The sequence below is a fragment of the Aspergillus caelatus genome (genome assembly GCF_009193585.1).
Source record: "Aspergillus caelatus strain CBS 763.97 unplaced genomic scaffold BDV27scaffold_74, whole genome shotgun sequence".
Classification (NCBI taxonomy): Eukaryota; Fungi; Ascomycota; class Eurotiomycetes; order Eurotiales; family Aspergillaceae; genus Aspergillus; species Aspergillus caelatus.
Genome location: NW_022475337.1, coordinates 14,044 through 37,205, shown reverse-complemented (window position 1 = coordinate 37,205; position 23,162 = coordinate 14,044). Strand labels below are relative to the sequence as shown.

The following is a 23,162-nucleotide window of genomic DNA, read 5'->3' as shown; positions in this document are numbered from 1 at the left end:
TTGGCGGCGCTTAACCGTTGCCGCTTAGCGCTGTTCCGCCGATTTTTCGAGAACCTCCCTCTATCGCTTTTCGCAACGCTGCAACTCCAGCCTACTTTTTTTTTTTTGTTGTCCCATCCCACGGCTCACATTGAGCTCAGAGTTGGTCCTCGAATTCTCTGATTTAACTCTTTTCCGACTCGTCTCCTTTTTACTTTAGTTTTGTGTCGCAGCGCAGGTGCGCCTCATTTTTCACCATGGACGAGGACTACTCTTCTGGCTCCGTCGATGCCGACCGCGAGATGACCAGACTTTGGCGCACATGGAGGACGGTGTTCGAAATGCTTCAAGATCGGGTACGTGCTGCTGAAAGAGGGGAACCATCGGCCACAGCCACAACGTTTGTTGCACAATGTATGCTAACAAGCCATTTTCGGACAGGGCTACGAAGTCACCGAAGAGGAAGTGCAAATAACGCTCGAAGAATTCAGACAGAAATATTCCGATCCCCTTGGATACCCAGAGTATGCGACCCCAGACAACGTGCACGTTTTCAACCTCCCAAGAGAAAAGGCCGCTAACAATTCGGCGTAACTTTTGTGCAGCCGCAACAAGATGAAAATCCAAGCTCGCCCCACGGAGGCCATGAACCTCAAATACACGGCCCTCAAGACCAACTCCAACCCGGACCCCCAGCCCGACTGCGGAACCATCTACGTTGAATTCTGCCCCGACTCGACCGGTGTCGGTACCAAGCAAGTGCGCGCCTTCAACCATGTCGTCGACGAGAACAACTTCCACACCGGCGTGTTCATCACCCAGACCCCGATCTCCCCGTCCGCCGTGCGTCTGCTGAGCGGTGTCCCCGGCCGTATCTGCGAGCATTTCCAGGAGCAGGATCTGCTGGTCAACATCACTCGGCACGAGCTGGTCCCGAAGCACGTCCTGCTGAGCCCCGAGGAGAAGTCACGGTTGCTGCAGCGCTACCGTCTGAAGGAGTCTCAGTTGCCCCGTATCCAGGTGTCGGATCCTGTGGCGAGATACTTGGGTCTGCGCAGAGGCCAGGTCGTCAAGATTATTCGCAGGAGTGAAACGGCCGGTCGTTATGCCAGTTACCGCTGGGTTATTTAATCGCGATTTTGACGAGTTTGGCTTGTATGGTTATGCTACATTAACGGACGGCTGTTTGCTTGAGGGAGTTGATCGCGCATTCTTTCCATTCAAAGACGCCAAAAGACCATGTCGAGTTCGCCAAGAGGTTCTTGGACACCTTCCTGAGGCGCGATTTCTCCTGCACTATGGCCGACACCCTGTCTCACCTTTGAAGTGAAGATATAACCGAGTGGATGGAAATCTCGAGAACAAAAGAGACAGAAAACCAGAGAGGGCAAATCACGGGACGAAAAAGAAAAAATCAAACGAAAGTCCAATTGCAGGCATTATGGGCAGCATGGCGTAAGGGCGAAACGAATGATTCATGGCTGGAGTGTACTGTCATGGTTCTGGTTGATTCCTTTGAATTTTTACTAATCGCAAAAACCCCGACTATATTGTACAATTTTCTTGATAGATTACTGAAAAATGCAACGGTCATGAGATCTTCAGTGATCGTAAATAGCCATACCTCTGTCTTAAGTAGAGGATAGCACGGTCCACATTAAGATTTAATTGGGTCAATCCAATGGCCCATTATATAAATATCCATGTTGGCCAAGATACCCCATACCAACGCCATTGTCAATCCTGGCTCCAAACCAAGTATACATAACCATACGGCCCATATTGAACAATAGAAGAAAGGGAACAAAGCAAGGGCGAAGAGAAATCCCCAGAAGAAGAAAAGGAAGCTTATTTATACATCCAACTACCGTTTAGTATATACCGTCATAATTCATGAATGTTTTGATAATAATCCCCCAACATCCTGAAGTTCGACATCGTCCGTTCCCTCAGGAATGGGGGCAGTTACATCGGATTGAGATCGATACGGTGGAGCCGGTGACTCCGGAGTATCACTAAAATGCACGCTGGATCCTCGTCGGCGGCCATAGGAGTTACTACGAAGACCGCCAGGCCGTGGAAGGTTCGGTGAAGCGTTTGGAGTAGTCCCTGAGGTCGGGGCGGAGAGTAGACCGCCAACGTCTTGAAGGAAAGCTGTGCTTCCACTGCGTGCACGGGTCATTTGCCCGGGAGGAGGCATTTGACAATGCATATGTGAAGTCGGAGGGGGACTGCTCCTAGGTGAAGGGTCCAGAAGACCGCCGACGTCGAACATGGAGACTCGGCCGGGTGAGCTCAGGACGGCGTCGCCCGACGCTTTGCGCGGCGTTTTATTGGTTGGAAGATACTCGTGTGGACTCACTTTGATATCAAGACTACCTGTGGTAGAGGATCGGTCGTCGTCGGTAGCAGAGGCATGACGGTTGAAAGACCAGTTTGGATTAAGGGTACCCGTACGGGCTGTTAAGGGCTCACAGGGACCAACCACCGGGGCTGGCCGAGGCAGCTTGTGGTCGGAAGAAACCAGGTCGGGGTGCAAACGCATGCCCAGATCTCCTGCTAGGTCGGAGTCACTGCCCCAGTGGTGGTGCGTGATAGTGGTACGACGAACCGAGCTGTGATCCATGCTCTCGCTAACGGAGGCAGATCCAATTGCCTTTTTGAACTTGGCTTTCTTCACGCCTTTGTCTCGCACGAAGGACCCAATGACGATGGCATTGGAAACCGCCGTGGCAGCGAGGATCTCTAGAGATGCCAGAAGAGATCGGTATTGCTGGGACCCTTTGTGACCGATCACGGAGGGTACGCGGTAGCAGGTTATGCCGACGAGGATCAAGGATAAGGCAAAGAGGATAACGAGTGAGGCTTTGCGTTTCGCAGACATGTGAGTCATCATGATCAGGGGGATAGGAAAGGCCACAAGAAGAAGATCCGTAATCACGTCGCATACTCCCATTGTAATCAGGTTCGCATAGCCGGAGCGACACTGGGGGCCTGGATCCGGAACCACCTGCCAGTAATGGTTGAAAGGCTGGCATTCGGTTAGGGTTGCGAGTACCACGGCAATCAGAGTCGATCCCAAGAAATAATAAATAAATTGGAGAAAGATCCGGAGAGACCGGCGCCATATCATCTCCGAAACTCGTTTGAGAAATTCACATACGGTAAATTTGGCAGTCCAGATGCTTGTTGCAGTCAAAACAGTCAGTCGGCATATTCCATCTTAAAACAAATGCTTAGAAGCAGCCTTACAAAATAGCATAGCAAATTCGAGATACCAGAACCAACCTGCTTCCAACGACCCGATGCTGAATCTCTTCTGTCGTCAACCCTACTATCTTCGTATTGTTGGTCCCCCAGATCAGGATAACATGCACAAGGGCCATACGGATCAAGAGGGGAATAATGGCAAGCATCATCACCTTATCCTCCCGAAAGAAGCGCTCGATACGAACATAGCGACCACAAACTCGAACCACAATGATAGCCAGGGAGAAGCCGGTGGCCCACCAGCTCACCAAGAGCGTTGGATTATCGTCGGCCTTCGTTCGAGCATTCGGGGGAATTTCCGGGTATAGACCACGAGTGTCCAACACAGTCATGGCCGCTGAACCACCTCCGCAGAGGGGTCAGTGGTAAACAGGCGAGAACAGCCCAAGTTATCAAATAATAACGCGCCGTGGATGAGTCCCTGGAGTAAGTTCAACAACGTAGTGCCTTTAGTTGCACTCACATTGTTCATGACGAACTACCCTGAGCATGCACGTGCGTTTCCCCGGATTAGAGTGTTTGCTCAGTGTGGGGAAAGAAGGTATAACGTAAGGAAAACCGGGGAATATAAAAGGCGACGATCTCGTGGGAAAGAATAACGGGTGGAACCGGCGTTTAAATGGGTGGTAACGGTGGGAAAGGAAAGTGATGTTGATCTGGTGGCGTTCCGGGTGGAGAGAGACCTTACTTCGTATAGATTATGGTCGTTGACGGACGAACAAACGAGGGTAATAGGGGAAACGAGTGAGAAAAAAAGAGGGAGACGAGAGATTCAACCGGTAGGTAAGTATAGAGCCTTGCTCTTACGTACCTCCACGTGAAATAAAATTAATATTACAGGGAATAGAAAAGGAAGGATTTCACCGCCGTTTCGGTAGAAGTGATAAAATATATTAACTCAAGGACAGTTATGTCACGAAGTTAGAGAGACAGAGAGAGATGGTTAAATCAGAGGGAAACATCCCATATGCAAACGGAAAGGGGAGACTTCAGCCAAAAAGCAACCCATGAACGGCTATTTAATAAGAAAAACAATCATGATGATAAAATTACACCCATCTCGAGGCCAAGGGTCATGGCGGCCAACCGATAACCATGGATTCAAGAGATAAGACCGAACGGTCGCAGTGGGCGTCGGGAAGCGCCATTTATCGGCCCTCCGTTTGGTTCTAAGAGCAGGACTTGAGGATGGATTAGCTGCGCAGGTCAGCACGGAATAGTATTGGACCAGCCAGAGGGGGGTGATAGAGCAAGGGACCTTAGTCGCTCAGGAGCTGTTTGCGGAGTAAGTTCATTGGCTTCCGCCCGATGGCGATGGCGAAGGCGAAATGAAGCATTGCTTGTGACTCTTGGACTCGAGAAGGAGATTCGAGCTTGGGCCGAGTATCATCCGCCTCTCAAGGGACGAACCTTGTCGAGACCGTGGGCTCGTATATGATCGATGCTGCGGATTATTAGCGACGAATAGAGAGAGAGAGCATCGGAGATAATCCAAGCTGTTACCTTATCAGATAGTCGGGAGGATTTTGAAGGAATTCCATTGGTAGTTGGCAGGCAACCCCGATCAATCCCATACATAAAGAGAGAACATGACTCGTGCAACCAAACTGGTTTGTAAGAGGTTGTTAGGGTAGTATCCATTCTTCGATGGAAGTTACCATTCGGTAGGATAATCCGTACGACAGAAAAAAAAGTCACGTCAGGTGTGCCTGGTCCACGTGGCGGTCTTGTGACATCTTTTCTCTCTCGAAACCACAACAACACAGACCAGCCATATAATCGTAAATAAAATATAAAACACCACTAATTAATACATAATACATACTGGCAAACCTACCCTCCTGCCTTCTTATCAGGACCCCCAGATGAGACGTACCCCCCCTGTTTCATACTACTTGTAGCAGCGAGTACACATGCCCAGGGAGATAACCTTCTGGTGGTGGTTCCATTCGCGCCTCTTACGTATTTGCCGGTCTCTCCGGTCGGAAAATGATGATAAGGAAGGTACTAACGGACAGTGGTATCAAGAAAACCATCCGTTCTATATTGCAAAGATAATGTAAAAGGCTAAGAAAGTCTATCCCGAGAAGTAATAAATCTTGGAAAAAAAAAAAAAAGAAAAAAGAAAAGCAGAAAAAGAAAATTGAAAATGACACGACGGATTCGAGTTCTGATGCGTTTATGCTCTCAACGACTGAACATCTACCCCCCTGAGAAGACCGTCCAGGACTACCCGCAATTCCTGCAGGAACCTAGTGACCTCTGCCTCTGTTCCTACTGTAACCCGCAGGCAACCTTCGCATCCGAGCTCCTTTCCGCGGAACCGTACCACAACGCCGCGTTTTTCCGCCATAGCTTCGTACGCACCTAACGCAATCTTGTTGCTGGGCTTTCCGCCTTCACTGGCGGGCTTATCTAGGAGTTCAACTAGGAGGAAGTTCGACTCCTGCCCGCCAAGGAAGCGACCCACCCCCGGAATCTTGGGCAGTTCCTGCAGCAAGCGTTGGCGCTGAGCAATGATCTGCTCCCGATATTTCTTCATGACAGCCATGTTGTTAGGCGACAGAGCGGCCATAGCAAGTGCGCTAGTTGGGCTCGAGATGTTATAAGGGGCCTTCAGGCTGTTTAGCAGAAGGGCAATGGCAGGGCTAGTGAACGCAACTCCCAGCCGAATACCTGCCAGGCCAAAGGCCTTGCTCAACGTCTGCATAACCACCAGGTTGGGCCAATCGTTGACCCACTCGGCGAGACTAGAGCCTTCGGGTGCAAAGTCGATGTATGCCTCATCCACAACGACCACACCATTCCATGTGGGGTGCTCCAGCACCTTCTGAATGTCGGACTTGCGGATCAAGTTGGCGGTAGGGTTACCTGGCGAGCAGATATACACCATCTTGATTGAGTCATCCGTGGACAGAGTCTCGAGGATCTTGTCCGGCTGCAGTTGGAAACCATTCTCGACATCCAGAGGCACCTTCACGATATCCACGTCATTGACTTGCGCACTAACACCATACATGCCATACGTAGGAGGGCAAGTAAGGATCTTGTCCTTTCCAGGTACGCAGAAACACCTCAACAGAGCATCGATGGCTTCGTCGGAGCCGACTCCAACGAAAAGGTTCTCGGGGGTCAGGTCTTTTTGGCTGTGAATACGGGTATTGCGGAGATTGCAGAAAAGTTGCTTCAACTCAACTTGGTGTCTAGTAATCCATCAATCCGGGTCAGATTGGACTGATTAGAGACCGAAGTATAAGTGAGTCACTTACGGGTCGGGATAGCGGTTCAATCCCAGCAAGTCGATGTCTGGCTTCGAAGAGCCAGTCGAATCTCCATTGACAGTAGATCCTTGCAGAGCGCCTTCCGAGTTTAGGGCAAGACCGGGACCGTACGCGTTTTCGTTGGCATCGAGCAGGACGTTCGTTCCGTCATCTTTGTAGTCACTGACTCATTAGTTTCCATGACGCTGGTGTGGGGATCTGGAGGGCAAACACACTCTCTTGCACAGCGGTAGGGTTGCAATTGCAAGATATTCTTGCGTGCACATTTCGAGAGATCGAACGGTGATTGTCTCGCAGCCATTTTGGTGTGATATTGCTGAAGTGAAGAGGTTCCTTGCAAACCGAAGAAAGACTGGTGGGGGGCTTCCTTTAAGTGGCGGGGGGAGATTATAGGCGGGGCGGGACCGGTCTCGGAAGTGTGACTCTTCAGGAACGGGTAGCTTAAAATACCTTGCGGCAGTCAATGAAATGAACTGACTCAACATACAAGTTTTGTATCTATACTGCTAATGAGCTATAATAATTGCTAGTGAAGGTGTGCTAAATATGTACCGATTCAAACGTTATATATATATATATATATCCAAGTAATGACCTTTGTTTCCTCGAAAAGCTGAAATTTCCTTTTTCGGAGTCCGCTCTATGGTACATGGTTATGGTTTATATTATAGATTAGGGTTACGCAAAACATAGTATTTACTAAAAAATTATCATATTTATCTGTCCAGGCTGTTCTTCGTTTGTACAGATAGTTCAACGATAGGCACCTTCTATTCTTCTTACAAACTTTGTTCAATTCAGGGCAAATGATAAATCTCAACATAAAGCTTATAGCCATAGGTAACCTGACATGACTCCGTATACAGCCGATTGCATGCATAGATGGCCATCACTCAGAGCGCGACATTACGAATTGAGGGCGGAAAGTTAGAAAAAAGTAGAAATAGACAAGTCCTGGAAAGAAATTCAAAGCTTCCCCATGCCTGCGTTGTTCGGGACATTCGACTGAGCCTCGGTGGCAGAGGTGGCGGGCGCAATAGTAAGCCCTGAGAAATCCGAGAAAAAGGAAGTATCTGTGTAAGAAGTAAGGCTGCCGGAGTCGGAAACGGCATTGACTTCGCATGCACGACCAAGAGCCGATTCGCAGTCGCCAGCGGATGATGAGTCCGGTGTGTTGAAAAGACGACCGGCGTAGTCGCCAACAATTGTGGACACACCGACCCAAGCGTTTCCCTCGAAGATTCCCCGAGCAGCTGCCTCGCCGCCCTCCAGCGCATGGCCGTTGTTTTTCTCCCAGACATTGTTTACGGCATGCAAGAGAGTACCTCCACTCAAGGCTGGGCTGCGGCCAGCGGTCATGTAGATATAATTGTTCTGCAGGGTAATCTGGTCAGCCTCACCTACCATCTCAAAGCCCCAGTAGGTGTACCCGTCGCAGCCGGTAGAGTACGTCGTCTCGCCGTTGATGAAGTTGTTTGAGAGAGTAATACGGGTGTTGGTCTCGTATCCGAAGGTGTAGTGTTGCCGTCCAGTGCGAGCCGTCTAGGACGTTTATTAGCAAATACGCTCTCTCGTTCTGTTTCAAAAGGGACATACCGTGACATGATCAATCCAGATAAGGTCAGACCCATCGAAATAGATTGCATCGCCACCCCAGACATACTCAGGGTTCAAGTCGGAAATCTCAATGTTTTGGACAATGATGTTCGACACGCCGTCTCTGAATCTCAGGCCTTTGCCTTTAATAACGCCCTTGTCTCCGTCTCCAAGGATCGTTTTGTCCGACGCAACATCTATCCCCGTCGTTCCAGCCGTGTACCAAGTTGCCTGCGAAGAAGGAGAATCTCCACAGTCGTCCTGGATAATCTTCTGACAGCCGTCTCCGGTTCCCCAGGAAGCACAAACCGTTCCACTAGTCGTGCCCTCCGACTCGGTGAAATCATATTCTTTGTCAAGAACGATCACTCGTGGAGTATCATCGGTAAGCCATTCCTTCAGCTCATCGATATCGCTGGGAATCTGTGCTTCTGCATCACCACCGCCTGTCACCCCGGAAGCGAACCCTTCGGCTGCGCCGGAGACTGATACGGCTACACTCAGCGGTGCTAGTCCCAAGAGGACAGCGGGAATGGTTGATGTGATCTTCATTGAGGCTGGAGAAAATGAAAAGTGGTTTCTCAAAATATATATGTGAATTGACACTTAGAAAAATCCCCAAGGGATCTCGCACTGCTTAAATAACCGTTCATCCATTGTAACTAACCCTCATTTACAACGGACGACCATCGATTCTAATTACCGAAGGTCTTAAGATCGGCTCTTGTCTCTTCGGCACTATGATTTAGCATCATGCCTGAAACAGTTCTGACAACTTCGGATAATTCCACCTACGTCGCCGAACACCTATAAAACACCATTTGCTTCGCACATGCCCGGAAAATAGGCGAACAGACAAAAATAAAGATCAGCGGAGAGCGTTTCCCCTTCGACTTTACATCCGAAATAGTCAAGGGATGGAATCCATTGCAGGTTTGCACCCATCATCTGCGCATTAGTCACTCGGGCCAGTCACCTTGTTAGGCAGAGATCGACAAACTTGCATTCTATCTAAAACAGCAAGAGCCGAGAACCTATACATAATATGTGGGCATGTCTTGGATATGGTGTCGCTTAAGAAACTTGGTAGTCAATATTTTGAAAGAACGGAAATGGGGCTCCGGATAAACTAGATCAGTAGAGTTTCGTTCATATGCGTTCCATTTGATGCAGGATTTGGTACACATTGGGGTCATATATCATTATGCTGTTGTTCATGTTTGCCTGAATATTGAAGATTATTTTACCACCAATGAATGGTATGTACCATGGAGGTCTATATTTGGGCACCTTGTGTCTTGGCCAATGCTGCATTTGTATAACTAGGGAGCAGAACAAGTAGTCGTAGTAGTAGTAAATTTATTCAGCTTTTCGTGGCCGTACTGCTATATATAGCCTTCTGAGCTAGTCTATCTTAAACGTAGTCATCTATGTACATTGTGATGTTTCTTGTCCCAGCTGTCCCTACAGTGTGGCTGAGCCAAGAGCGGCGAAATGGAAAGGGAAGGATGGGAAAACTCGAGCACATATGTCAAACCAACACAACGCCTTGATATGCCTTGTATGATGTCTAGGGCCGCCTGTTGGCAAGCCATGCTTCAGTGAGAGCTATGACACTAATGATAATTATCTATTCCTGCTTTGGCGCTTTCTCTGTCGACTCCTCGCTCGGAGGGCTGGCATGTTTGCCTGAAGTCTTGTACTTATTTTGCTTTTCCCGTAGGTAGCGCCAGGTCCTGCCAATTCCGGAGGTGACTAGACCTTTGGCCGACTGGACAGTGCTGGGCCAGCGAATGGTCTTCGTGATCGAAGCTTGTACTTCCTGCTTCAGGCTATCGTCACTTGCGATACGCTGCTCGAAGGGACCGCCTTGTCTCCGCCGTACTAATGCCTGGTCGGCATCATTGCTTTCCTTCATCATTTTGTTGAAGTCCCCGCGAGGTATTTGGAAGCGGGTTTGATACTGGAAGTACAGCTTCGCTCGGAATGCATCCGGAAGACGGCGGACCATATTACCACGCTTTACTGGGTCCATATCTTGGGTTAGCTTCACATTGGCATTAGGATCATCGATCCAATCGCCTTCGGTGCACCGTTTGTCGTTGAACGTGACATTAGGTAGGGTTTCGATGAGCGGTGCATAGAGCCGCCGGAAGTTGGCCATCTGACCTGAAACAATATTGTTAACCTTACGAGGATCCTCTGCTGGCAATGCCATGCGAAGGTCTCCCATGTAGCTCATTCCTGCAATGGTACTGTAGAGCTGGAACTCCGTGAACTCAGCCGGCAGGAGCAGTAATGCCACTCGGACGGCAGACAGCAGGTTCATTTGGTTTGCTAGCCGAACCTTGGGATGGTCACGCAGAATCTTAACCGGCTTTTGTAACCGCCCCGCAAGGTATAGTGTGTCCCATTGGCTGAGATCACGACATAACGTGTCGAGGTTGACAACGCCATATTTGATCAACGTGCCATTAACGGTGATATACGGGTTGAAGTAAACACCAGCGCCGAACCTATCTTGCGTTTGAGCGACAGCGTAAGACCCTAAAGACCCCAATCCAGAGTAGTGGTCACGATGTTGATGGAGGTTTAATGAATGCCAATGTTGGGAGTACGACACTCCGAAGATAAAATCAATCATCTTACCCTGACCTTGTTGCATGTTCTTGATCGCAGCCGGAGCAGACGGGTGACACTGGCCGGAGCCAGGAGCACTGCCGGACTGGGTGAAGACTCCTGAGCCATAGGCAAATGCATATCGGATTGGTGCTCGGAATTGCCAAAGGATTTGGCGTAAGGCTTCTTTAAACTCTTGGTTGATGAGCATGTGTTGATTGACACCAAAGTCTTTGGAAGGGAGCTCCGAGAATGCATCTATTGCCAGGTTCGCGTTATCTTCCCAGTCACCAGGGTCCGAGAGTCGTGAGCTGGTAGAGAACGACGCTGTAGACGATGAAGGAAGGAGAAGGTCATGCTCGCTGGAAGCAGATTGTGAGTTGAAATCTCCACGAGATATCGTACGGTTTCTAAGCGGATATGTTCCATTTAGAGTAGGGGCCGTAGTAGAATGATGGGAGAACGAGCGCAGAGAATTAGGGACGCAAGTGCATCGCGGAAGAGACGGGTAGATCGGGCGCAGACGCATGAATGAACCCGATCTGGAGTTTAAAAGGAGGGCCTTTGAAGAGATCCATTAGCACTAGCAAATGCGTGCAGACTGGAAGCAAATATTGTCTTACAGTAACTTCGCGCATTGTCGCGGTTCCTGGAAAGGAAAAGAGGGACTTGCACAGCGAGGGCTGTAATTGTTGAATAACTCAATGACCATTGAACGTTACCGATTCACACCATATTTTCCTGAAGGAGAGTTGAAGTAGAGCAAGGGCGGAGGTGAGGAAACAATGGGATCGAACTGCAGATACTTTCCTGCGGGATAATCGCAGATTACCCAATGGCGGCCGGAAGGTCTGACGTACTCGCTCGGGGCTCGCTCGGCAGGTGTTCTCGGCCTTTCGAGATTACCCAGCGACCGCCCGCGCCACACCAGCAAGCCACACACTGCGTCACGTGGTGCCGTATCTCCGCGGGCGCGTTCCGGTTGCTCGACCCAAACAAGACAGTAAACAGAGGAACTCTCAGTTTTTGTCCGTCCTCCCCCGTGAAATCGAGTACCTTTCGAAGGTTAATCCATATATACTGTGATCCTGGGACCGCGACCACACCTGATGGTCCGCATATCCCGCGACAATGGCCGACGAAATGGAGACATTCGCTGCCCGCCTTGCCAGCTTTGATCTGGTATTGCACCCAGAGAAACGAAGAACATCGAGCGCAAAGGCCGTTAAACCCATTGCTTGGCCTCACCGCAGGCCATCACCCGCCGAGGTATATAGCTTTAACTATCTACATTATTTGTCCATCGGAAAACTGACCCCCGGTTATTGTAGTTGGCGCACGCAGGGTTCTACTACAATCCCTACGAAACAAATCCAGATAACACAACATGCTTTCTGTGTCACAGAGCGCTCGACGGATGGGAGGAGGAAGACAATCCAATCACGGAACATCTTAAGCATGCGAATGATTGCGGCTGGGCCGTTATGATGGATATTCAGCAACACAGCTCAAACCCCGCTGAGATAGAGGATCCCACAAGTGACAAGATACGAGAGGCGAGATTGGCCACCTTTGGCACTTCATGGCCCCATGATGGGAAACGCGGTTGGGTGTGTCAGTCAGAAAAGGTATGATGCCTTGCCGTAACTTCTCCGGACTCAATTTGACGACGGTCCTGTGCCAGATGGTCGACGGAGGATGGTATTTTTGTCCCACTGAAGAGAGCAATGACCTAGCAAGCTGTGCATACTGCAAATTGTCCCTGGACGGGTGGGAACCCAAGGACGATCCCTTGTGAGTGTTTATCGCTCCTTCCTTTTTGTATCATAACTAACCTCTCCAGCGATGAACATTACCGTCGTTCCGCGGACTGTTCGTTTTTCGCCTTTGCTCAACCCTCTGGTAAGAAAGGCAAAGGCTCACGTTCGAAAAAAGCACGTACCTCCAAGGCGTCTCGTCTTTCTACCCAATCAACTGCTTCAGAAGCTATCTCGGAACTTGACGATCTCATGGACCAGAGTACTATCTCCCAGCCAGCTACCAAGGCAAAAGGAACCAAAAAGTCATCCAAGACAAAATCAAAGAATGTGAAGACCAAGAAGGAAGAGGCGGCGGAGACCGATAGCCAGATGGATATTGATACTGCCGACTATAGCCAGCCCGAGCCCCCCAAGACAAAACGAGCCACGCGTGGAAAGAAGAGGACAAGTGACCAAGTAGAAAGAGAAGAAGTCAATTTGGTTGACACGGAACACTTTGAGGAAGCCGAACCACCCACTAAAAAGCGGGCCACAAAGGTGCGAGACAGCACTCAGGGCGACAGCAATCAAAACAATGAAGTCACCGTGGATACACAGCCAGAAGAGAATATCCCAGAGGATGAGCCCAAGAAAGGTCGCGGAACTACGAAAAAGAAAGCATCCTCGAAGAGCCGAAAAGCCTCTAGCGGTTCATCGTCTAAAACCGCTTCAAAATCTCGCGTGCCTAATGACAACGAGCTTGACGCAGCTCTTATGGCCGACTTAGAACAGCCTGAACTTGAAGAGCAGAGTCTGGAGGTCGTGCAGAAGCCACCAAAGAAGTCCAAGCCCAAGAAGAAGCAGAAGACCACCCCAGAGCCGCAGGAGGTGGCCGATCATGCCGATGAGGAAGAGACCCAGACAGGCAAAGCATTGCCTGAAGAGCCTGAAGAGTCTGGCTCTAGGCAAGCAGCTCCAGAGGATAAACCGAGCCATGCCAAATCAACGCGCAAGTCAAGGAGCTCTAACGTTTCCGAGCCAGAGCCGGAGCTTGTCACAGAGAAACTACCGAAGACATGGAAGCGGTCGGGAGCAGATGAAACGTTAAAGGATGAAATGAACTCAAGGGTTCATGAGTCGTTCGTTTCGGTGGAGATCCCAGCTAGAGTTCCTACTCCCGTAAAGCAGCCCAAAGCTGAACCAACCACCAAAAGTGAACCTAACGACAAGGATCTCAAGAAGAAGACTAAACAGAGGACCTCCACGGAAAAAGCCAAGAAATCAAAGAAAACTAGCAAAACAGAGGCTCTTGAGCGCGAAGAAACTCCTGCTCAGCAGGAGTTGGATCCCAAACATAGCCCCCAGGTCTCTTCAACCGGTCATGACGTTCCTGAGCAGAGGAAACCACAAGAGCCGCAAGAACAAGAGGTCGAGCAACCTTCCACACGGCGCAGATCATCCAGAGTGCCTCCAAAAACGGCGGAGAGATATAGCGACATTCCCGAGGAGAAACAATTTGCTAAGACACTTGCGGGATCACGGAGCTCAGATAGCCATAGAATGTCCGACTCTGCCGACCAAGGGAATATCTCGCCTCTTCCTACCTCGAAGAGCACGCCGTCCTTATCTCCGCAGTCCTCCGATGCTGAGAACCAGCCACCATCTCTAAAGCCTTCTGCAACGCGATCCTATGTAGGATCGCCATCCAAACAACAGATAGTACGAATTTCCCTAGCACCCAACACACCTTCGCCATCGAAGCGTAACACCAATGCCGGGGGCCTCCGCACGACCCACCCGTGGAGCCCTATTGATATTGATGAGATCCTCCTCGCTGGGAACAGCGACAAAGAGAATGTTGATTTGAGTTCAGCACTGAATAACGTGAAGGGTGATTTGACAAGTCCAGAGAAAAAGATGTCTGTCGAAGAATGGATTAAATGGCACGCCAAGAACGGGGAGGAGAAGTTGAGGCAAGAATGCGAGAGGCTAGTCGGGCAATTCGAGAGGGAGGGTGCCCGTGCCATGCGGGTATTGGAGGGAATTGAATGCATTGATTGATTTTGGATTTGGGTTAATGGGATTTGGCTGGCTGGGAGGAGTCAAGGCATGGGATATGGGCGTTGGATATTCGTTTTATTGTTCATGACCGGTGCAAAGTATTATTTTCATGCAATTTCGCTAAATAGCAGCGCGATATATGAACGTCTTTTTCTTTGATTTGTTATTCAACCGAAGGACCATAACATGCCCAAATAAAAACCAAAACGCCGAGGGTATACTGCAACTTTTGTCGACCATAAAGCACCCATCCATATACAAGCCAGCTCATCCCAAAACGAACCAACAGAATGCATTCATGCGATAATTCCCAACCGGCCCTCCCAGCTGTCTTCTTCCTGCTTGATTCCATCTCCACCCTTCCGCCGCTTCTCATTCCTCTTCCTCCTCTTCTCCTCTCGTTCCTTAGCCTCCTGCTCCTCCCTCTCCTGAAGCCTAGCCCCGAGATCAAGCTGCCAAGCCCTCCTTTCCTCCTCCTCTCGCACCCGTTTCTGATGCGCAAGCAACCGTAACCGCTGCCGCACATCCTCAACAGTAGCCCTGGTCACTTCGCCGCTCTGCCCCGTCGCAATCAAATGCTGCTTACTATTCAAATGCTCCACAAGCTGCAAGTTATCCTTGAAAGTAAGATCACAGTCCCCACAGTAGAAACCGGCTCCCCGGCCTCTCTTGCCCACCGCCGACCCAGCCGACACAATCGTCGTCTTGCCCACCATCGACGCCACATCTAGTCGCTGTTTTCGAGATGTCGTGGCCTCCAACGAGCTATAGTCGACCGGCGCGTGCCATTTTTTCCCGAGTAGTTTGGCTTCATAGCGCGCTTTGGATTCTTCTTTGCGTTTGCTTTCTTCGTCTGCGGCTTTTTTGGCGTATTCTTCTCGGTCCCAGGTTTTGCGGAAGGCCGTGTCGGATGTCGCTGCGGTTGGTTTGGACATTGTTGTTTTTTTTGGGTATTCTTTTATTTTTTGGGTTTTGGTTGTGAGGGACTTGCGTGAGAGTGAGAAGATTGTGATAGGTGTAGCTAGTATTGAGATGGGTTGGTTTTGCTTGAGATCATGGATGTTAAATGATGGATATGGTATGGCAAAACTATCCAAAGGAAGCAAGCGGTGAGGAGGAGCTATATCATGTGACCTATCTAGTTCTTGGACGACTTTCCAGTTTGGGGATAGCGACGGCATGCCATCATCCAAATGGAGTTTAGCTACTATCTTCCCTACTGTACGAGCTAACCATCTGTACTCCGTACCAGCGCAGATATACAACTTGATCAAGGATAGAACTGTTTTTTCCAGTTGCTATGCCCCTGGATCATGAATACCGGCCGCCTCAACCTCGTTTCTCCAGCTTCTTGCCGATCTGGCTGAACTCATCCCGCCACTTACCAACCCTATCCTCCTGCTCGAATGGATCCTTATTGATCCATTCCAGGTCAATATGTATTTCTTTGGACAGGGTAATAGTTCCCTCAACTGGTTCTCTAAGACCTTCCAGTAGCCCGGGACCAGCTGCCGATGGATCTTTTGGATCGTCCCACACCTTGACCTTATATTTCTTGTCGGGCTGGAAGAAGAAGCATGCCGGCAGCTCACTTTTGGACGCTGGGAAGGGCTGCATCGAAGCTTCGGGAACTTCTGTAAAAGCGAGAATAGCGCCCTTTTCAGCATGTTCTTGACTGAGCGAAGAGGCCAGTTCATCGTCCAGTTTCACATTGCCAGCTGAGAAGGTAGCATTGGGTGCTTGCAGGAGCATGTGTGAGATATGCCATTGCTTCCCAGAACCGTAGAGGTAAAATGGCATATAATCTTCGGGATAGTCGGTTTCTCGGTTGGCCGAGTTGATAGGACGGCTTTTGATCACACGCTTCAATGTCACGGGTGTGGAAGTGCGGACCGGGCCACTAGAGTATTTGTTAGACTTCTGACTGTAGGAAAGATGCTAGAGGTGCGTTGCACTTACCCATGGTGTGTATATATGGTCCCTTTGAAGCTCACACGGCTGCCCCGCTCGCATTCACTCACCACTTGTTGGAGGTCGATCTCTACGGATGATTTGAGGAAGATAGGATCCTCAGGGTTGGATTCCCGGATTTCAATATAGTCTGACTTGGCCTGGCCTTCAAGCTCCACGGCCAGAATGATCTGTTGTCGGTGTTTGCCCAAATGGAACGATGGTTGATAGGCTAAGAAAATCTCGTCCGTCCCCTGCATTACAAACCGGTGGATAGCCGGGCCTCTTGCATTACGCTTGCGGCACAGTCTGACTCCGTCCTCGACTACTGAGCGGAAGTAGTCTACCATCGTACTAATAAAGTCGTTGTCTGTGGGGAATGGACTCATGACAACGTTTCTTAGCACAAAAAGAGGGCGATCGCACTGCGGGAGACCAAGCCTTCTCTTGAACTCCTTGGCACACTTGCCATATAGCTCGTTGGTGAACTCAGTTGAAGTCAGGTAGAATGGGATCTTGGTGGGATCCTGGTCTGGTGAACAAATAGACAGGCGCTCAACGACGTGTCTTGTGAGGTAGTTGGCTTCTTCTATGTCAGTATTCCAGGTTCTGTCCTTGTCATTATAACGCCAGTTGAGTGCAAAGGCGTTGATGTTCAGGTCTGAACCAAGGCCCCGGAGAAGTGTCATGAGCTTTTCCTCTGTGGGTTTGCCTGCATCACGCTCAACAATGTCGCGATTGCTTTTTGGGAGAATTTCTCGACGGATTCGTTCCTTTTCCTCCTCTATTGCTTGCTCGTTGAAGGGGTCCTTCCATTCGGAGGGAAGTTTGTGAAATGGAACGCACATGAAGTAGTCGTCGTCTTTCGTGGTCATGGCGGCCCAGTGAGCAGAGAGCTGGTATGGTTTTTAATGTATTAGCCTTATATGAATTACCGGCTACTTGTGAAAGTAAATACCTACCCTGGTACATGTGAAAGACACCTCACTGAGCAGAGCGCCATATCCTTGGGGATTGAGCCCGATACACTTGTTGGAGAGCCAGGTTGACATGGCTGCCGCACCAGGCTTACTACTTGCTGTCAGTTCCCTGAAAGCTGCAAAGTAAACGAAATTCTGTGAAACATACCTGCCCTCGACACCATAAATTCCCATCCCGGTCTCAGAGCCCTGAGAGAGCACCGGAGCGGTCCAGGTGACCAGATACCTCATTCTTCCATCGCGATACACTAGACTCCCTCCGGGGTACGGAATATAGCCTGCCTTATGTGGATCCACGGTGATTGAATCCGCGTATTTAAGTGCAAGAAGATCTTCTTGAGTTTCCAGCTTCAGGCTCAGGTCTGGAACAAAGCCCTCTGCGCCACCATCAAAACTATCCTCCGGATTGCTCACACTTGGTCCCCGTGGCAGGTCATATAGATTCCGTGGAAGCATTGTCGCAAAGTAGCCCCCCCACGCGGCGTCAGCATGGACGAGGAATGACAGCCCTTTCGACTGGAAGCGCTGACGCATGGCTAAAATAGCACTCAACCGATCAACAGCGCCTTCTTCAGTTGAGCCCATGATAGCCACAACGGCATAAACTGCCTGGCCCTCGTCAAGACACCGTTGGAGGCGTTCTTGAAGCGCGTCGAGGTTAATACGCGCGGCGTCATCGACTTCAATGCCCTCAAACGCATCCGACCCAAGACCAGCAATTGCTGTGGCTGTTAGTGACTCCTAATATTGATGAAGACCAGGTTTGAAATAACTCACCTCCCCCCTTGGGCCAAGAATAGTGTCTAGTATTAGAGAGAAAACACTTAATCGGTTGCTTAACCTCAAATTCTCTTTCCAGGATGTCTTTACCCGTTGACTGTATATTGAAATTCTGCAAGGCAGACTCCACAAACTTGGGCGAGATGCCGAACTGTTCATGCAATTCCTGTGGCAGATCTAGCACCGTCTTTGGTCTGAGATTGAGCAGCTCCCACGTAGACAGATCCACAAACAGCTTCCTTTCACCTTTACAGGTGGTGACCATGAATCTGTCAGCCACAAAGTTCAACGGTCCTTTCTTCCCCATTCCATTTATAACCACGGTCTCACTCATGGCTTTACGAAGAGCCAAAGGATAAAACTTCAGATTCCTAGCCACCCAGATAGACTCAAGATTGGCCACAGTCCCACCACAAGTAACATGGCCCCAACCAGTAGGCACATCCGTCCTCGAAGGATCAATATTATACCCAAACAAATGGCACAGCTGCTCCCCCACCTCCATTTCTGCCACAGTCGTCAGAGGACTAGCCTCCAGCGCAACATTATTAGGATTATAAATCATAGTCATGAAATAACCCAGAAGCGCAGGCATGCTCAGATCAGTGCACATATGAGCCTGATAACGAGGATTCCAAAAGGGAATAGAATGGGAGCCCATCAACTTGGCAGCCTTTTTCACCGCATGAGCGAAGTTCCGTGTAATGCGCTGGAATTCCTCCGAGTTTTGGATGCTGGATGTGATGAATTTCTGGAGCTAGTGAGCTTTGGCCTGGTGCCGTGCATTTGTCCAGGGAGGAAACAAGTACCTGGTCGCCTTCGAATTCGTATTTCTTGCGGGCATCTTCTAGCTCTTGGAGGATCGTGGATATGTTATCCTTGAAGTATCCCATATTCTCGGCCTGTGGCCCTATGAAATAGGAGCTGATGGCTTGGTGGGTGAGGTCACCATGGTCAGACATTGTGACAGTGGCTGCTATCGCGAAGTACACAGGCAGGGCTGGATGACAAGGACGGTGCTGAACCGGTAGAGTGAATTTCCTAGATGGCTGTCCAGTACTTATAATGCTCTTGCGCACCCTCAGCCAACTGATCTGTTCTTTGCAGGCTTTGCATACCCTGCAACCATACGGTGTGGAGAAGTCATGATCAGGTAGCATTAATGATCAGCATCGGGTTTGCTGCAAACGGACCGGCGATCACAGTTCTTGAGGTCCTGAAAAACTCCGGTCAATGCAACCTCTACAATTGCAAAACCCTGGCTACTAACCTAAGACAGTGTACGTGTGAGCCAATAAGAGCGCTTCTCGTTACTTTGCAATACCCCCGTTAGCTGGAAGGCGGAAGGCTGGCTGAGGTCGTTGCAACAACTATCGGGGTTTTTCTGTAGTGTACTGGTGGGAAAATGCTAGCAGGGGAGCTCGTGACGTGTTGATGGCGCTCATACATCCAATCATGTAACAACGTTACATTGCTATATGTTTACTTATGCATAAGATGACTTTTATCACTCCTTACAGTTGCATTGGGATATATGCGGGGATGTGGGGGAGTTCGCATTCTGATAGAATGTCAGTACGGTTGTCTTAATGTGTGGATCTGATGCCCTCGAACACCTACTGACCGACACCCAACTATTCCTCCAAGGTTTTACGTACGGATTATAGAGAAGTCGCTTTGATTAAACTAACCATATACCAGTTTCCCAAAGGAACGTTGTGCTCTTGTTTGTGCTAATGGCAAAGGAAGCAGGGATACACAACACATATGGAATTCAGAAACGGTCCAGTGACCAATTTTCAGAATGGTGAAAAAGCACCGGGGGTCCATACCCTGGAGATGCTAATTGTGCAGAGCTATGATATGACATACCTAGCACTGTGGGGGCGTGGTACAAAAGGTCTCCTTTAAAAACCATTATAAAGCTTCGGATTATTGCAGATCAGCCTTGTCTCTCAGGCAATAAACGAAGTGGATTGGGAGAGGAACTCGGGGCAAATGGAACTGAAAATCTTTAGCTACTCTGTGATTGAATCTTACTAAACAGTGGCAAGCAAACATTTCCTTGATTTCGATGTCGACCAGCTGAGATTTTAGCAAGGGCATGGCTGAATGACAGCTACGCTGCGGGGTTTTTTTACCGGGTTTAGGGAATGTATGTTTATATTCTTTTTCACATATAGACAATGATTCATGAATCCTGCATGCGGGATCATTTCAGCTCTTGGCAGGCTAGGGGCTCGTGCTCCTCATCCACAAGGACATGTATTTAATTCTGCGCCCCTATCCCCATAGCCCGTGTGGAAGACACCTTAAGATAGGTGGCGCAAATTTCGAGTTGCCGTTCATCAGGCATATCATCGAAAAGAAAGTGGCCTAGTCCTTCAAGAGAAAAGATATCGGGAATCGCAACGACAAGATCATTTGTGTTGCTAAGAATAGCCTGGATTGATATCAGTATATATTTAAACAGTACAACCATATACTAAACGAACCAGGCCTATTTTGACAGGGTCCGGAGTGTTCACGAGGACACTGCTCAGGTTTCTGGCATCCTCCGCGAGGGAATCAAGCTTTTGTATAACGTCTGCGCCGCTAATGTCCTGACTCCTGGGCATACACCGGGGCGGAGGCTGCCAAGAGGGCAGTAAGGGCGGAGATCTTGAACCGCATTGTGAGTCAGTTTGTCAAAGTAAAGATACTGGGGAGAGAAGAAGAAGGAGGAGTATGAATGAATGAATGAAGGTGTGGGCCAGATAACAAAGCTCTCATTCATATCGACTATGAATGCAGAACAGCTGCTTTGATGCGTCCGAAATATTCTTCCAATTCATTAGGCTCTCTGGCCCCGATCGTGATTGCAGCCTGGCTGAGACGACTTGACTCGCCATGGACTCAGCCACTCACGATCAGACTACCCTATACGGTTGATCATATGCATCAGCCATGGAGTACTAGCTATAGATACGATATACTTGGGTTAGGGTAAAATATTAGCGCAGCTGTAGGCGTCCTTTTCACTTGGTATGTAGCAGCATGAGAGGCGATCAGCTATAGTAGAAGTTAGAGTGTGTGAAGGCGTTGAAATAATAGGGCCTGCACGCACTTGTCCAAGATGGCGTTGTACGTTTTGCTCCAATGAAGCCGGATCTGGAGATCATAGTTCTCGGAGGTCATTTTGAAAATGAGAAGTGATGGCAACCGTGAGTGCCTCTAATACTGTCGATATTAAGGGAAACACATTATAATACCATGGCAAAATCTCACGTTCAAAGTCCGTCACGCCGTCGTTTCAAGCTGCATAATATCAGCATTGTTCTATTGTACTGGGGTCTGCGTATAGAGTCTGGGGAGCTACTTACCCAGTTACGGGGTATCTGCTTGCCACAGGACTGGACAGTTCTTTTAGCAGGTCTTTTCTTCAGAAAGATATTAGTGAACTGTGTACTGACTGAGAAACTGGGATGGCGCGAGGGGTTGACCATAAGAGCAGAGCTTCCAGTTTGTAGTGGTCCGGTAGTATCACGGTCTCTCTTCAACAGAGATATGTTCGAAGCTGCAGCAGGAAAAGGATGCTCAGAAAGCTCTGGTTGGTATGTTTTCCTGAGTATAATCACTGATACTCCAAAAACCCTAATTGGAGTTGAAAATAATATACCATTTAAATTGCCTAAGGTTTCGGTAAAGCCAAAATCACTTCAATCGTAAAACGCTACAACCTTGGCTCTACCGTACCTGAATTTAGCAGGAAGACATTGCTGTTATTTCTATACTCACGTACTCTAGCTCAATACAAGCTAGCCAAATACAAATCTCACTCCTGAACTCTCGAATGTTGTCATAGCTCGACTGTGGCAGTGCTCCGCCTCCGCCATGCTCGAGAGCCTCGTCTGACGCATCACCGCAACCCTGCCGACGATCATTAGATTTTAAATCTCTAAAACAATCACCAAAGGCTAAAGATAAAAAGCCTCGTATCCCCCCGAAACCTCCACACCACATCCATAAGCTATTTATATACCAGCCACGGTGGTCTGTTTCAACGCGGATTTCATTAGGCAACCAACAACAACCCCGTATCCGCAACCAACCCTAGGTATTTGAACCGCGGATTCCTCACCAAACACCCTCATATCAATACCATCAACAACAACAACACCAACACCAATATCAACATCCAACCTACCCTACAACGAACAATGGGCGAAATCCCACCCCAAAAACCAACCTCCCTCACAGACCTCCCCACAGAACTCCACCTCCACATCTCAAGCTACCTCCCTTACCCAGATGCCCTAGCCCTAAAACACACCTCCCGCCACTTCTACGCCCTCGTCTACACCGGCGTCCACCTCAAAGTCGACTGGCTGGTCGAGCGTTTCGAGCAAAAACTCGAATGTCCCATGGAGAAGTGCTCATTCCGGACCGACGAGGCATTTTGTAATCTGCGCATTCGCCGAATCATGGAGCGCAGACGACGCCATCTGGAGTGTCGGCGGCGGGCTGGGGGGTGTTTGGTGGTTGCGGGGAGGACTTGTCAGGGGGATTTGGTGCCGGCGTGGTTGAAGAGGAAGGGGGGGTTGAGGGGTGTTGTTTTCAGATTTGGGAATGAGGTTTTGGTTCTCGGGATGTTGTTCTTGGGGGTGTATTTGCTTTGGGGGTTGGTTTTTGGGTGAGCTTTCTCTCTTTTTTTTTTTTTTCTTTTCCCTGGGTTGGTTGTTTTGGGTGGAAGGGCTGATCTCTATAGGTGGTTTCTTCTGTGATTGCTTTTCTAGGGTATGGCATGGTTGTGGATATGTTTGCGGATTGGGATGTTGAGGTCTAGGTTCTTCGTCTTGCGGTTCAATCGTGATCCAGATATACGGAGGCTTTGGCTAGGCTTGATTGAGTGCATCGACAACTTGCGA

At 49.3% G+C, this 23,162-nt stretch overlaps 10 protein-coding genes across 10 annotated transcripts; 3 read left to right on the top strand and 7 right to left on the bottom strand.

Moving 5' to 3' along the window:
* Positions 1-202: 202 nt before the first annotated feature.
* On the top strand, positions 203-1,218 carry BDV27DRAFT_106924 (DNA-directed RNA polymerase core subunit RPB5). Its single transcript, XM_032064425.1, has 3 exons — positions 203-335; positions 421-503; positions 585-1,218. Exons 1-3 carry the CDS (start codon positions 237-239, stop codon positions 1,108-1,110), a joined length of 708 nt encoding a protein of 235 aa, XP_031928229.1. The 5' UTR covers positions 203-236; the 3' UTR covers positions 1,111-1,218.
* Positions 1,219-1,747: 529 nt separating this feature from the next.
* BDV27DRAFT_106920 (putative integral membrane protein Pth11-like) lies at positions 1,748-4,060 on the bottom strand. Its single transcript, XM_032064424.1, has 2 exons — positions 3,232-4,060; positions 1,748-3,164 (listed from the first exon to the last, which is right to left on the bottom strand). Exons 1-2 carry the CDS (start codon positions 3,579-3,581, stop codon positions 1,871-1,873), a joined length of 1,644 nt encoding a protein of 547 aa, XP_031928228.1. The 5' UTR covers positions 3,582-4,060; the 3' UTR covers positions 1,748-1,870.
* A 1,249-nt stretch (positions 4,061-5,309) lies between these two features.
* BDV27DRAFT_127337 (histidinol-phosphate transaminase) lies at positions 5,310-6,898 on the bottom strand. Its single transcript, XM_032066741.1, has 2 exons — positions 6,519-6,898; positions 5,310-6,452 (listed from the first exon to the last, which is right to left on the bottom strand). Exon 2 carries the CDS (start codon positions 6,266-6,268, stop codon positions 5,429-5,431), a length of 840 nt encoding a protein of 279 aa, XP_031928227.1. The 5' UTR covers positions 6,269-6,452; positions 6,519-6,898; the 3' UTR covers positions 5,310-5,428.
* A 598-nt stretch (positions 6,899-7,496) lies between these two features.
* BDV27DRAFT_157162 (polysaccharide lyase family 1 protein) lies at positions 7,497-8,678 on the bottom strand (the record flags this gene model as incomplete). Its single annotated transcript, XM_032072454.1, has 2 exons — positions 7,497-8,072; positions 8,127-8,678. 2 exons carry the CDS (start codon positions 8,676-8,678, stop codon positions 7,497-7,499), a joined length of 1,128 nt encoding a protein of 375 aa, XP_031928226.1.
* An 813-nt stretch (positions 8,679-9,491) lies between these two features.
* On the bottom strand, positions 9,492-11,542 carry BDV27DRAFT_106914 (phosphatidate cytidylyltransferase). The gene is made up of 2 exons (XM_032064423.1): positions 11,369-11,542; positions 9,492-11,307 (listed from the first exon to the last, which is right to left on the bottom strand). The coding sequence occupies exons 1-2, from the start codon at positions 11,381-11,383 to the stop codon at positions 9,757-9,759; spliced, it is 1,566 nt and encodes a 521-aa protein (XP_031928225.1). The 5' UTR covers positions 11,384-11,542; the 3' UTR covers positions 9,492-9,756.
* A 248-nt stretch (positions 11,543-11,790) lies between these two features.
* Positions 11,791-14,693, top strand: BDV27DRAFT_106912 (uncharacterized protein). Its single transcript, XM_032064422.1, has 4 exons — positions 11,791-12,014; positions 12,077-12,373; positions 12,430-12,539; positions 12,589-14,693. Exons 1-4 carry the CDS (start codon positions 11,877-11,879, stop codon positions 14,543-14,545), a joined length of 2,502 nt encoding a protein of 833 aa, XP_031928224.1. The 5' UTR covers positions 11,791-11,876; the 3' UTR covers positions 14,546-14,693.
* On the bottom strand, positions 14,694-15,580 carry BDV27DRAFT_106910 (U4/U6-U5 snRNP complex subunit SNU23). Its single transcript, XM_032064421.1, has one exon. It carries the CDS (start codon positions 15,478-15,480, stop codon positions 14,842-14,844), a length of 639 nt encoding a protein of 212 aa, XP_031928223.1. The 5' UTR covers positions 15,481-15,580; the 3' UTR covers positions 14,694-14,841.
* Positions 15,581-15,874: 294 nt separating this feature from the next.
* BDV27DRAFT_171807 (pyridoxal phosphate-dependent decarboxylase family protein) lies at positions 15,875-19,217 on the bottom strand (the record flags this gene model as incomplete). Its single annotated transcript, XM_032075697.1, has 6 exons — positions 15,875-16,445; positions 16,505-17,391; positions 17,458-17,566; positions 17,624-18,197; positions 18,253-19,006; positions 19,065-19,217. 6 exons carry the CDS (start codon positions 19,215-19,217, stop codon positions 15,875-15,877), a joined length of 3,048 nt encoding a protein of 1,015 aa, XP_031928222.1.
* A 1,272-nt stretch (positions 19,218-20,489) lies between these two features.
* Positions 20,490-21,527, bottom strand: BDV27DRAFT_127332 (uncharacterized protein). The gene is made up of 3 exons (XM_032066740.1): positions 21,362-21,527; positions 20,751-21,306; positions 20,490-20,698 (listed from the first exon to the last, which is right to left on the bottom strand). Exons 2-3 carry the CDS (start codon positions 20,871-20,873, stop codon positions 20,525-20,527), a joined length of 297 nt encoding a protein of 98 aa, XP_031928221.1. The 5' UTR covers positions 20,874-21,306; positions 21,362-21,527; the 3' UTR covers positions 20,490-20,524.
* Positions 21,528-22,454: 927 nt separating this feature from the next.
* Positions 22,455-22,931, top strand: BDV27DRAFT_157156 (uncharacterized protein; the record flags this gene model as incomplete). Its single annotated transcript, XM_032072453.1, has 1 exon — positions 22,455-22,931. The coding sequence occupies one exon, from the start codon at positions 22,455-22,457 to the stop codon at positions 22,929-22,931; it is 477 nt and encodes a 158-aa protein (XP_031928220.1).
* Positions 22,932-23,162: the final 231 nt, after the last annotated feature.

Bases quoted from the DNA above. Each gene is read 5' to 3' on its own strand.
- BDV27DRAFT_106920 (XM_032064424.1), bottom strand. From the start codon at position 3,581: ATGACTGTGTTGGACACTCGTGGTCTATACCCGGAAATTCCCCCGAAT. The intron at 3,165-3,231 runs GTAAGGCTGCTT...GACTGCAACAAG, and splicing joins CGAATTTGCTATGCTATTTT to CATCTGGACTGCCAAATTTA.
- BDV27DRAFT_127337 (XM_032066741.1), bottom strand. From the start codon at position 6,268: ATGTATGGTGTTAGTGCGCAAGTCAATGACGTGGATATCGTGAAGGTG.
- BDV27DRAFT_127332 (XM_032066740.1), bottom strand. From the start codon at position 20,873: ATGCCCAGGAGTCAGGACATTAGCGGCGCAGACGTTATACAAAAGCTT. The intron at 20,699-20,750 runs GTTCGTTTAGTA...ATATCAATCCAG, and splicing joins ACCCTGTCAAAATAGGCCTG to GCTATTCTTAGCAACACAAA.
- BDV27DRAFT_106910 (XM_032064421.1), bottom strand. From the start codon at position 15,480: ATGTCCAAACCAACCGCAGCGACATCCGACACGGCCTTCCGCAAAACC.
- BDV27DRAFT_106912 (XM_032064422.1), top strand. From the start codon at position 11,877: ATGGCCGACGAAATGGAGACATTCGCTGCCCGCCTTGCCAGCTTTGAT. The intron at 12,015-12,076 runs GTATATAGCTTT...CGGTTATTGTAG, and splicing joins GCAGGCCATCACCCGCCGAG to TTGGCGCACGCAGGGTTCTA. The intron at 12,374-12,429 runs GTATGATGCCTT...GTCCTGTGCCAG, and splicing joins GGGTGTGTCAGTCAGAAAAG to ATGGTCGACGGAGGATGGTA.
- BDV27DRAFT_106924 (XM_032064425.1), top strand. From the start codon at position 237: ATGGACGAGGACTACTCTTCTGGCTCCGTCGATGCCGACCGCGAGATG. The intron at 336-420 runs GTACGTGCTGCT...ATTTTCGGACAG, and splicing joins TCGAAATGCTTCAAGATCGG to GGCTACGAAGTCACCGAAGA. The intron at 504-584 runs GTATGCGACCCC...ACTTTTGTGCAG, and splicing joins GATCCCCTTGGATACCCAGA to CCGCAACAAGATGAAAATCC.